The sequence below is a fragment of the Diadema setosum genome, chromosome 15 (assembly GCF_964275005.1).
Source record: "Diadema setosum chromosome 15, eeDiaSeto1, whole genome shotgun sequence".
Taxonomy (NCBI): Eukaryota; Metazoa; Echinodermata; class Echinoidea; order Diadematoida; family Diadematidae; genus Diadema; species Diadema setosum.
The window spans coordinates 21,185,853-21,198,442 of NC_092699.1; the positions used below are offsets into that span (position 1 = coordinate 21,185,853).

At 43.5% G+C, this 12,590-nt stretch overlaps 1 protein-coding gene across 1 annotated transcript in view; it reads right to left on the minus strand.

Annotated features, from left to right (window-relative positions):
* Positions 1-1,166: 1,166 nt before the first annotated feature.
* Positions 1,167-12,590, minus strand: part of LOC140238855 (uncharacterized) — a 56,569-nt gene continuing 45,145 nt past the window's right edge. The window contains exon 7 of the mRNA XM_072318749.1: positions 1,167-2,382. Within this exon, the coding sequence (XP_072174850.1) occupies positions 1,501-2,382 (882 nt within the window). The 3' untranslated portion in view covers positions 1,167-1,500. The remainder of the gene's footprint in view (positions 2,383-12,590) is intronic.

Here is a 12,590-nt window from a genome sequence, read left to right on the forward strand (position 1 = left end):
CTGCCAAAAGATCAAAAATCATTCATAAAATCCATAAAAATACCTGGACCACTACTAAAATTAAATCATCTGTTCCTTGTGTCACTTTCAACTGTCCTAGATGTTTCATCCAAATCGAATCACAACTTTTTAGATTTATTTTGCGCACAAACAAACTGAAAAACAAAAGGCAATGAAAACATAACCTCCTTCTTTGGCGAAGGTAATAATCAAAATGACATCCCTAGCTAATTTTTGAAGATTCAAACACATTTCCAACATGTTATATTCTATACTATACTTTTGTGTGAAAGGCTTTAAAAATTATCAGTCTCCTTAATAATAAGCTGAGCCTTAAAAACCATGCCCTCAAGGCCACTATGGAGACCATATAATCTTATGTGTTCTGAAGAACTCTGATTTTCCTCCCCACTTTGGATAATTCCTGCCAAATTTAATAAATGTGGCCCCCATCTCTGGAACTGCCATGGAATCAGTTAGCTTTTCCCTTGAAGTAGAGTACACCCATGCAATGCAATTACAGAGTCACACTTGATCTGAAGTTGTTTTCTACAATCAATGCATTGGATCTTAAACTGGGTACTCCCTCTGGTGCCAAATTAGTCCATCTCTGCCAATGCCACAAACATTCCTTCTCTTTACTTCGATCTGGTTGTACTACTTCTAGATCAGAAGAAAATTATCTTTGAAATGCACTGTTTGGACCTTTGAACCTGCTCCTGTGTCCCACTGGGGCTATCAGCAAAACATTTGAAGTAAACAACTTCATATTCACTACTTATCAAAAGAATGAGCCATGCCAAGTTTTGAGAGTGTGTGATCATGCACTGCAAGGTAGAAAATGTGTATGTCAAATTTAACCCTTGTACCCTTCCCACACGTGAGCACAAACCAAAATACACAATTTTTTTTTTTCTTTATGAAGTGGTGGAAGGGTTGTGGAAATCACAGTTCTAATTCACACCTTTCCTTCTTTCACTATCATCTTGAGCATTGAGTTAAAAGCTTCATTTGAAGGGGGAGTTCACTATAAATATATATTCATGAGTAGATTCACTGAATGTACAAATGATAGTACACAGTAGTGAAAAAAATATAAGAATTCCACAAAGTTTCATTTTGTATGTAAAGCACACATTCCTTGGACTTGTTTCAAGACAAACATTAAGTGTAACATTATTCCCCCGTCTTTCAAAAGAGGTAAGTCACATACTCTTTCAATATGCTAGAAAAACCAAAATATGTCAAGTTCTGCATATATATATATTTTCCTTTTATCGTTGCCCTACTGTGACAATACACATTGTTTTAGTTTTCTCGTCTAGTCATGACGGCACATGGATTTGATCAAAACTTGTAGGTAAAAATTTACAACTTCTGAATAGATAGTCCAATGTTACTCAAAATTTGTTGACATGCATTCCTAATATTTCTGCATTTACACTGTATCCACATATCTGGCATAAACTCCCTTTTAATTATTAGAATAGGTGTCATGCTCTAAAATGAGAAGTAAATCTTGTTCACTGCCTTATAGTCCCATGACATGCTTGCTCCTCTTCCACGCAGTAAGCTTTGACTGCGATTCTCCACTAGTCCACCGAACATAACAAGTTCACCTCGAGCTGTTGTCAAGGAGGCCATGATAGTGGAATCTGGTGGTGGGCCATGCTGGGCTGGGAGTACCCCTGAAACCAATCTCTCATGGAACTCTGGTGATGTTGAATCTGGAACAGGCAACCAGCTGACAAGGGCCTGAGTGGTTGCCTGACTAACATCTAACACATACAGCTGCAATGTTGATTTCTTTGGCTGAGGCCCTGGTGTTGGCCATGGATATGGGCTAGCCTGTGCCTCAGGGCGACATTTACATTTTAGGAGATTTAAATGTGCCCTCTCTGTGGTGCTTTCTGTCACAGTCGAATCAAGCGAAGTAACATTCTTTGTGAGCCCCTTCTGTCCATTAATGATCTTCACTTTAGGTCTAGCTCCCCCATAGTCCTTAGGTCGAGCACCACCACATTCCTTTGGTACAGACTCAACAACACTATTCGTTTTAGTACATGTGCTTGGACAAGGACTGCCATTATCTGCATTGTCTGTAGAAGAGTTTGTGCCAGCGTTGATACTGTCCTTGATACCCGACACTGCCACCTGATGGCCAGACAGGTGCTGGCTGCGACGTAACAGGCTCTGCAGATTGTTCTGACCACGGTGGGAGCTACGCCCCTTGTGCTCCAAGTCTGTGGTGCTGCTCCTGGCAGACTGCTTGGTATGAGGCCTTGTGGGGGATGGTGTGTTGGTGGTATGATTCCGCTTGCGGGAAAGTCCGAATGGCTTCTGCCGTTTTGCTGTTGAATAGATGAGCACAGTGTCTCCAACCTGTAATGAATATGAAAGTTTTTAATTGATAAGCAAATTTCTATATATATTTAAGGGCTAGTGTTATCTGAACACGATACCTCCAGGACTTTACTGTATCACACCTAGCAATTTATACCGGGTGCTGTTCGTTATTCCGAGGGTTCGTTAATCCGAAACACACAAATTCCCTATACCTAGAGGTTCGTTAATCTGAAAATGAAAAAGGGTTTTAATCCGAACATTTGTGGCGTTATTCCGAAGGTTCGTTAATCCGAAAATGAAATAGGGTTTGCTATTCCGAAGGCTCGTTTATCCGAAAATGAAAAAGGGGTTGTTATTCCGAAGGTTCGTTAATCCGAAAATGAAATAGGGTTCGCTATTCCGAAGGCTCATTTATCGAAAATGAAAAAGGGTTCGTTATTCCGAAGGTTCATTTATCCAAAAATGAACAAGGGTTCATTACTCCGAAGGTTCGTTAATCCGAAAATGAAATAGGGTTCGCTATTTCGAGGGTTCGTTGATCCGAAATGATATAGGGTCCGTAACAAACTTTCGGAATAACGAGCTTTGTTTCATATTCGGATTAATGAACCTTCGGAATAACAAACCTTATTTCATTTTCGGATCAATGAACCTTCGGAATAACAAACCTCATCACATTTCGATTAATGAACCTTCAGAATAACGAATCTTTGGAATAATGTACCTTCGGAATAACGAACCTTCGGAATATCGAGCTTTAACTATAAAGACCTTGCTAACCAAGAAGGGAGAGTAACACAGATGCAAAGTGTACAATACATGCACACTATTCTTTCTTCTCTTTCACTAAATACATGCATGTATGCACACACAAACATGCACACACATGTAGGCCCCCTACATGCACATACACTGAAACCCTGTTATTCCGGTTATAACGAGGACATTATCGGTGCATCATGATAAAGAAAAACATAATCTGATCGAAAATGATGAGATTCCATTTCTTGACCTGCCGCTTTCAAACATGCGACAAATGAAACACTGAAAACTGAATTCACCCTATCAATGTAATCTATTTCTTGTTCTGCATAATCTGTGCTCAACACAGTAATGTGCAACGTACACACATGTGCATAAGAGATGTACTGTATGCTGTCCCTTGAGACATGAATTATCTGAAGCGGAAAGAGGAAACAAACATGCTTTATCACCCATTATCAGTGACGAATAACTGAGTAACATTCTTTCTATGTTTTCTTATAAACCACCCGATAAGACACACAAATACCGTCCCATGTTCTAAGATCACTGAACATAATCATTAGATTTTTTCTTGTACATTACACATGCTCAAACCAGATTGCAGCGTAAAACAAGAGACCCGCGGGTCTAGCGCTCACCTGAGTATCGCAAGTTCACCTTTCACGCAGTCACTAATCTAATTTATTCACAGCTCTACTAAAATTTGACCAGGCATTCTCAAGTAGAAGATGAAAATGTACAATAAGGGCCCAAATTTTTTAAGATTCCGTAATTTGGGGGGGGGGGGGGGCAGTAGCTGGATCTGCTATGAACAAACTTGAAACTACAGTCATTAATGTACTCACTCATAGTATTATTGTAGCTCTATAACTTCTGATTCTGGAGAAGATTTTTAAAGATTCCTTCATTTTGGGGGGTTTCGGCCCCCCTGGGGGCCCCCTGGGTGGGGCATGGTGCCCACTTTAACAAATTGAGATCCTAACCCCCTAGGGATGCTACCTGCCAAGTTTGGTGAAAATGGGTCATGGGGTTCTCAAGAAGAAGATGAAAATGTACAATTTAGGCCCCATTAGGAACCCTCCCCACCCCCTTCCCCTGGGTCCCAAGGGGGGCACCCCTGATTCTGCCATGAACAAACTTGAAACTACAGTCATCAATGTACTAACTCATAGTATTAACTTAGCTCTATCACTTCTGGTTCTAGAGATGAAGATTTTTACAGATTCCTTAATTTTGGGGGGTTTGGGCCCCCTGGGGGCCCCCTGGGTGGGGCATGGTGCCCATTTTAACAAATGGAGTTCCTAACCCCCTAGGGATGCTACCTGCCAAGTTTGATGAAAATCGGTCCTGGGGTTTTCAAGAAGAAGATGAAAATGTAAAAAGTTTACGCACGACGGACACCGGACGATGGACGCCGGACGAAGGGCGATCGCAATAGCTCACTTGAGCCTTTGGCTCAGGTGAGCTAAAAAACCAAAACAACAAAGTTCATTCAAAAACTTTTCACCTAATGAAACTCGTGGCAGAAAATAGAATGATAATTTACGTTTTTGAAATGCATGTGCAGCTTATCATTATCCTTTCGATTTTTTTTTTTTTTGCTGGTTGGTCAATATTGGCATGTACCGCATTACGTAAAAGATTAAAGCTGAAATAATTTATGAAATCATCGTGATCCCGCTGGGTGGCAATAGTATTTGCAAGTTGAATAGTGCATGTTAACCTATATGAGTTGATGTTCAGAAGAATTAACAAACTATACTGAACGGTTTTAGTAGATCTGATTTTTTACATAACCATTTAACACTGCATTTCACAATTGAATGTTTTCATTCTCTCATAATGGTCAATGATGAGGTAGAGATATGCGTAAAAAGGATCACAAATTCAACCCTGTGAAGCATCTTTCAAGAACGCAAGTACATAATGTAAAGAGATTTCTGTTGCAACCACAAAATCCATCCGTAGAAGCTGCTGGAGGGTGGGGCAACAGCAAAACTAAATAGTAACAATGAAAACAGTGCATCATCAGTACCGCAACGCAGACAAGTCACGCCAGTGAAATGGAGTCAAAAGGAGCCTGAGCTTTTGATCCTAGCAGAATCTTTGTCAGAGGTAAAATGACAAACGGGCAGGGAAAGCAATCACATATAAGAACTACATACAACAGGCACAGTCAGGGGAGGGCTAGGGACACGGAACAGAGAAAACAAAAGGGATGGGTTAGAAGTCAAGGGCAGGGGGCCCAAAAGGCAAGTTAGGGAGGGGGATAAAAGCAAGAGGGTGGACACCCAAATGGCAGAAGTGGGTCAGTGATGATCCAAAGGATCACAGGGCAACTTGTGAAGGATAAAGATGAATAGAGAGGCAACATCACACAAGATAAGCAACAACAGAGTGATAAAGAATGGGAAAAGAGTGATACAGAGCAACAACATGAGTGAAGGGGGGGGGGGGGGCTGAACAAGCAGCATGCCCTAACCTGGTGTACAGAGAAGTAGCAACAAAATGAAAGCGAGAGTCAACCAACGAATTCAAGATACAAAACATATCAAAGTGTGTGTACACTTATTCATGGTGTAAAACAAGGACACACATACGAACTTTACATATAAACCGTGGACAAACAGAGAACCGAGGATGTCCTCGGTACACAGATCATTCCAAACGGTCTGCTTTTGCATGCTTTTGAATGTAGGGGTACATGTTTGTAGGTCCTTGATTAACAATATTGTAGTAAGTCCTCGGTTGGATGGTAATATACTAGTACACATGAGTTCTCGGTTGACAAGAGTCCTACTTACACACAGGTCCTTGGTTATGTGGTAAAATTCCTATGGGTAAGACAGGCCTCGGTTTCCACCATAGACGCGTATACATGTATGTGTGTGTGTGATGTGATCTGTCACATCAAAAGTAGCCACAGGAGCTTAAAGGAGCTTAAAAAGTTCTTTAGAACCCCTGCTGCCCCGGCAACACTAGGGAAACCCCCTCACACACTGCCCTATAAAAGCTTGTGCGCGCGCCATTTCTTCCGCTTTCGATGCTGGTGTATAGGTTGAAACTACAGAGCGGGGATCCGGAGGTGGGAGGGTTCCATAGGTAAGCAAAGCTCATCTCATAGATAAAATGTTTGATACTGAACATACATCTACTTCACTTCGCTTTACTTACCTATCATTATATGATTGCCAGATTCCAACAGATCTGTGGATGGTTGGACTGTGGGAGAGACCTCATTTGTAAGGAAAAATACTTCCCCTATCTTATAGACCACAATTTTAGTGAGCTAGCTCATCGCCGGGGCAATGTGATTCGGTCAAGGATGGGAACTACTTTCTAATAGGGCAAGAGAGGACTGCAGAGGCAAAGATAGCCTCACTTGAAATCACATCTGTTAAGTAACAGGATGTAATTGTGTTAGGGTTATGCCAGTAAGCGGCCTTTAGTATGTCTTCAAGAGGGACTCCCTGAAGAAGGGCCCAGGAGGATGCCATACCCCCAGTATGCATACCCCAGAAAGTTGCTCCACGGCATTGTGAAAGCGTCTGTCGTTAGAGCTGCTGGGTTGTTGTGTTTCGTGCAATACACTGGAAGCTCCCTGTTCAGAGTCGATGCAAACAGGTCGACTTGGGGCAGTCCAAACTTGTTGAAGATCTGTTTGACAGTGCTTGGATTGAGTTGCCACTATGAAGGGAGATAACTGCCCCTTGACAAGAAGTCTGCCACATAGTTATCTTTTCCTGGTATGTGCGAAGCTAATAGTCACAAATTTGGAATCTCTAGGGTTAGACTGCACAAGTGTTTTGATCTTGTGCCCGTTTGTTTACGTAGGATACTACTGTGAGGTTGTCTGACTTTATCAGAACCGTTTTCTTCCGAATTCTGTCTTTGAAAGTGTACAGAGCATTTTGCATTGCCTGCATTTCTAAAATGTTTATGTGCCGACCTTTTTCCCTTTTCTCCCCAAGGCCCTTGAATTTGGTCCGAGTTTAGCACTGCATCCAACCCCATGCTTGACGCGTTTGTGAGAATTGTCAGGGATGGGACTGGGTGTATGAAAGGCTTTCCTTCCTGTAAGGCATTTGGGGTAAGCCACCAATGAACAGCCTGTGTCATAGTTCTCATATGAATGATAATTTTTGTCATCGGGTCCCTTTGTGGGCAATACTGACTTAAGAACGGCATTTGGATTTTTCTCATCCTCCTACTGCACTCTGAGACTGTGTCCATGAGGCTTGCGAGGAGGCCCAAAAATTGTAGCCAGTGCTTGGCCTGTGCTCGAGTTTTGCTCAGCAAGAACCCCCCTACTTGATGTACCTTGTCTACCACAACCCAGTTGTCTAGACAGACGAAAATTCTGATGCCCCTTTGTTGTAAGTGGGCTGCGATTGTCTGTACAATTTGTGTAAATATGCGGGGTGCAGTCTTGAGACCGAACGGCAGAGCCTGATACTGGTACATTTTGGTTCCCACTGCGAAGCCTAAAAGATGCTGGGCAGCACGAGTAATTGGGGACATGAAGATAGGCATCTACTATATCTATGGATGCCGCCCAGTCGTTTTCTTTGATGAGAAGTACGTTGCAAACATTTTCCATTTCAAATATTGAGTTTGCAATGAAGCGGTTCAGCATTTTTACATTCAACACCATGCGGAAACCACCTTTTTGTTTGGGAGTCAAGCAGACTGGGGGAGATTACAAGATGCCTTCTTGAGGGAACATGTTTGATTGCCTGTTTAGTAAGGACTCTTTCTTCTAGAAAGGCCCTTCTTTTTTTTTTTTGTGGGTTTGCTGGCAGTTTTGTTTTCATGTTTATGTTTGGGAGCATGTTTGAGTGTGTCAGCTTGGGGGCATATATATAGCCCTTCTGGATTATTGAAAGAACCAATTTGTCTGTCGTTATCTGTGACCACTGATGGGCAAATACTTTGAGTCTGCCCCCTACTGGGGTTTGCCCTGTGTGCAACTTTAGATAGTCATAACTGCGATGAGTGGCCCCGCTGAGGGGCAGTTGAATGCATTTTAGGGGAGGCTGACTGATGGCCCCGAGTCTTCTGAACGGTCTTCCACCATGCTCTCTACCTTCTGGCCTGCGAGAGCCGAATGATGGCCTGTAAGACTGATTGTACAATTGTCTCCGATAATGAGAAACCTTGGGAGAAACCACCTTCATGAAAGGATCCTGACCGCAGAGGTATTTGCTCTATTGAGGGCCGAAAGGGGCAGTGGGAGTTGCTCAGTCTGTAGGCGGCCGCAATGATGTCCTCCAGCACCTGCTGAAACTTTCCAGCAAAAAGATCTGCACCCGCATATGGCAGTTTTCCGAGCATGGTGTCAGCTTGAGCTGTTCCATTACCTGAGCTCTGCGGAATTTGGTGCACAGTAATGCTGTTTGGGCAGCCTGTTCAAACTAAAAGTCCAAGATATGGAGAAGTAGGTCAGAATTTTTTTCTGATCTTCTTTATCGATTGCTAGGCGGTCTGCTTCCCTTTGGGCTGTGATCAAATAACTCTGATACGCTACTAACCTCATAGAGGAGCGTGCTACTCTGTAGATGAGAGAAATCTGCGAGTCTGCCTTTCTAAATGCCCAAGATCTCATTCCATTGAAGTTTGTTTCATGGGCACATGCATCTCCCACACGGTATGCTGCCTCTGGGACTAAGGGGGTGCTAAATACCGCATTAAAGTCCTTGTTGTTGAAGCGAAAACCGGAGGGCGTGTCATGTTGACATGAACATGGGTGCAGGGATGAGTGAGCCAATTTATTATAGCATGCAGCAAAGGGGGTGTCAAGTTTCACTGCTCTGGATCCCTGACTATGAGCACTCAATTCAGAGTCCAGACAAAATATAAGCTTGGCATCACTGTTTCCCTCAGCACTAGTTGCCTCGGCCTTTAACTGAGGGCAGTACTACATACTTTAACTGAGGGCAGTATTTCAGCAGCTGCCTGACCGTCCTTTCTACCTGCCTGTTTTTTTTTTTTTTTTTTATTTCTTTCTCAGAGGGAGGTTGATTATTGGTAAAAGGGCTTTCCCGACTATCTGATCTGATAGAGTGTACTGAGTGAGAGTATGAAAAACTTGTACATGTATCATCATCTGCCCAGTCTCTCAATCACGAAGCTACACTGTATTTTTGGTGGGTGATAGCCAAACTCATCATCGGTATAATCACCCAAACTAAAAGCTGGTTTGCGAGAGTGGTAGAGAGACCCGATATCTTCCCCCTAGCAGCGGTGGGGGAAGTCCTATCTCGGATTCAGCTTCGTGATTGTCTGTTTGGGGCCGAGTCAGTGTGAGCAGTAACCTCGCGTGTATGCAGGCCGACGGGCCTGGGGAAAACAGGAGCTCGTGATACGGTGGCTGGAGTGGGGTTCTGGGGGCCTGTCGAATCGACTGCCTGTGCGGGAAGGGTCCACTGAGTGTACCAGTTGTCGGAGCTGACAGATTGCTGTAAGAACGGGAAGCCCGAAGAACATGTAGAATCGTCAGCCCATGCAGGAAAGGTTCATTGGCTTTGCATAAGAAAAACTGTAAAGCCTGCATGAAAAAATTGCAGGCCACTGTGGAGTCAATCAGGTTGGCTGGTGTGGAATTTGCATTGCTAGAATTTCCATTAGCAGGCTGATTTGTGCTCGTAGACTTGCCGGTGCCTACTGACTTAGTCGGCAGGGCCAGGTTTGTTTCAGCTGACTTCGCAGCAGAAACAACTGCTGCCTGAGAGGGGGGTTTTTCGGCTGGTTTGTAATTAGAACTAGGTACGTTTTTCGATTTGTTCTTGTTCATTTTCCCCTTTTTAAAGGGATGTTCTGAGGCAGGTGCAGCGAATTTGTTAGGTCTTATCTTCCCACCCTGACCTGCTTCAGCGGTGGATGTGATATTGGAACTCGAATTTGGCATATCGCTATTGTCTGCCTCCGGTATTGAGCAGGGAGGCGAAGATGGCAAAGAGTTTGGCATGTTGCACTAAATGGGAAAACAGGTTAAACAAACCAATAACAAACCAATTTTCGGCTAACAAGGAAGCGGATAGAATGTTCAAATAATAGAGGAAACTATCTGTATAATATCGATCGAAAAATGGGGATAGGGATGTATAAAAATAATAAATCTTACCTGTTTTTGGAAAGCTACTTCAGTGGGCATGTGACACTTCACGTGCGGCAGAAGAAAGAGAAAGAGATTGTGTGTGCACAGGCTTTTATAGGGGTGTGTGTGAGGGTTTCCTTAGCGTTGCTGGGCCAACAGGGGTTCTAAGAACATTTTAAGCTACCGGGGGCAATTCAAATTGGCATTAGAATGGCAATCATTATAATGATAGGTAAGTAGAGTGAAGTGAAGTAGACTTTTGTGCTTTTCACATGAACGCAGCCTCTTGTAACGCACCTTGTGCTGGTGCACCGAAAACCGAGTCATGTACAGGTGTACTTGGACGCAAATAACGTGCCGTAAGACGCCAAAGAAGATCCCTCTTTCTAATGCTAATTACGCATGCAGGGAGGCCTTTTATTCGGCGCATTTGGCCATATTCGTTCCAATTCGGGTCGACATTCGGGTCGTCATTCGGCTGTAATCAGGGCATTCGGGCCACATTTGAATCAATTCTGGCCACTATTCGGGTTGGCATTCGGGTCGTCATTCGGCTGTAATCAGGGCATTCGGGCCACATTTGAATCAATTCTGGCCACTATTCGGGTTGGCATTCGGCTTTATTTGGGATGCCCACAATTGATTCGGGTCAATTCTTGGTGATTCTGTTCTGATTCGGGACTTATTTGAAACCTATTGGTCTCTGATTCGGAGAGCTCCTCGAATCAGAGGCGAATAGGTTCCATATCCACTGAATCTATCAGATTCAGGCCATATCTAGGCAGAATCGGTCCAAATTTATTCGGGAGAATTCGGTTCTAGTGTAACCCTGGCTTTAGACAGAATTCCTCCTTCAATCTTCGTGAAATCTTATGAGTATGAAGTCATACATATTGTGATGCACTGTGTGAATTTTTTTATAAGTAATGGTTCAAGGAAACACATCATTGCTAAGAGGAGTTTATGTACGCAATATTTTCAGTCCCATTACAATGTGAGCAAGTTTCTCCATATTTTGTTGTACAAAAATTCCTACGTTTGCCATATTTGATCAGAATTATCTCTGGATGTAAAAGTGCTACTTGTGCCTTTATATTGCATTATCCTTTAATGCTGCCCTCAGTCTCGCAAAATAAAGACAGAGAAAGCAAAGACGGCCCCACTGATGTGTCCTATATCACCCCAGACCCCAACCATTACTGCCTTGTAAAACCTGCCTAGCAGCAGACATGCTTCCTCTTCCTTTTGCAGATACTATCACACTCCAAGCAAAAGGGGCATGGAGGGTGGGACCTCACAGGTAAGAGTTTATCCATTACAGATAAGATGATCATTACTAATCCTATTAATCTGCCTCATGATAAATTTAACTGTGCCTTTATATTGCAGAATAGCACAGACCCCACAGGCTGTAATGGAAACAGGGTGGTGGCCTGAAACGTCATCCTATTTAAACTTAAAGAACTATATACGGGGACGCGAAGCAACAGAGGGCTAAAGAACCAAAAGAGGCTTCATGTGCTAACTCCTCTTGGGAATCAGATGGAACTTGGGAAAGCCCAAAGGGTAGCCTGTTGAAAACAGTCTAAGAGGGCCCTAAAAAATGTAGGAGCCAAATGAGAGCTAGTTCGAAGTACCACTTCAAGGCCAGTGCAGGCACCACACCTAGTCCTGTACAATTACGGAGGAGGAGGGAAGGCCAGAGGGAAGCCCTCTAGAGGGCCCACAAAGGCTGTCTAATTCTTCACTGAGGAGGCCCTTGGGGACAAGGCAAGTGCCTGCATTTTCCCAGCGCAAAAGCCTGGATCAGCAGAGCAAGGATCAAGCTGCAAGATGGACCAGAGTCAAGAGCTAAAAGGAATACCGACTTGAGTGTCTCTTACTCATGCAAGAGGGTCAACACCTTTGGTGCAGTAACATGAAAGGTGAAGCATCAGGGAACAAGAGAAAGATTCATCTGAGGAAGAGTTAAAGACCCACAAAAACTTAGAAACACAGACAAGGTGGTGAACACTGCAGAAAGAGGAAGTCACCCCCGCTTAGCAAGTCTGAGATCACACAACATTCTCCTGAAAAGAGAGAGGATAAGTGGAAAGTGGAAATTACATGATGCTGAACTAAAAGACCAAGTGTCAGCTGGCAGAGTACAATTGCAGGGAGTTGTAGGGGTCCAAAATGTGCTGAAAGAAGGACCTCTCATCCCGTTCAAGGTGCATCTGACAAGATGAAGGGAAGGCGGGAGGGCTTGAGAATGGCAGGCTCAGGACAAAGGTTCTCAAGATAACCACATCCATGACAGGGACCTCAACTGCTAGGACTTGGCTTAGGTAAAAGAAGCTGTTGTACATGTAGATGCAGGAACCTATGACAAACTACAATCAGG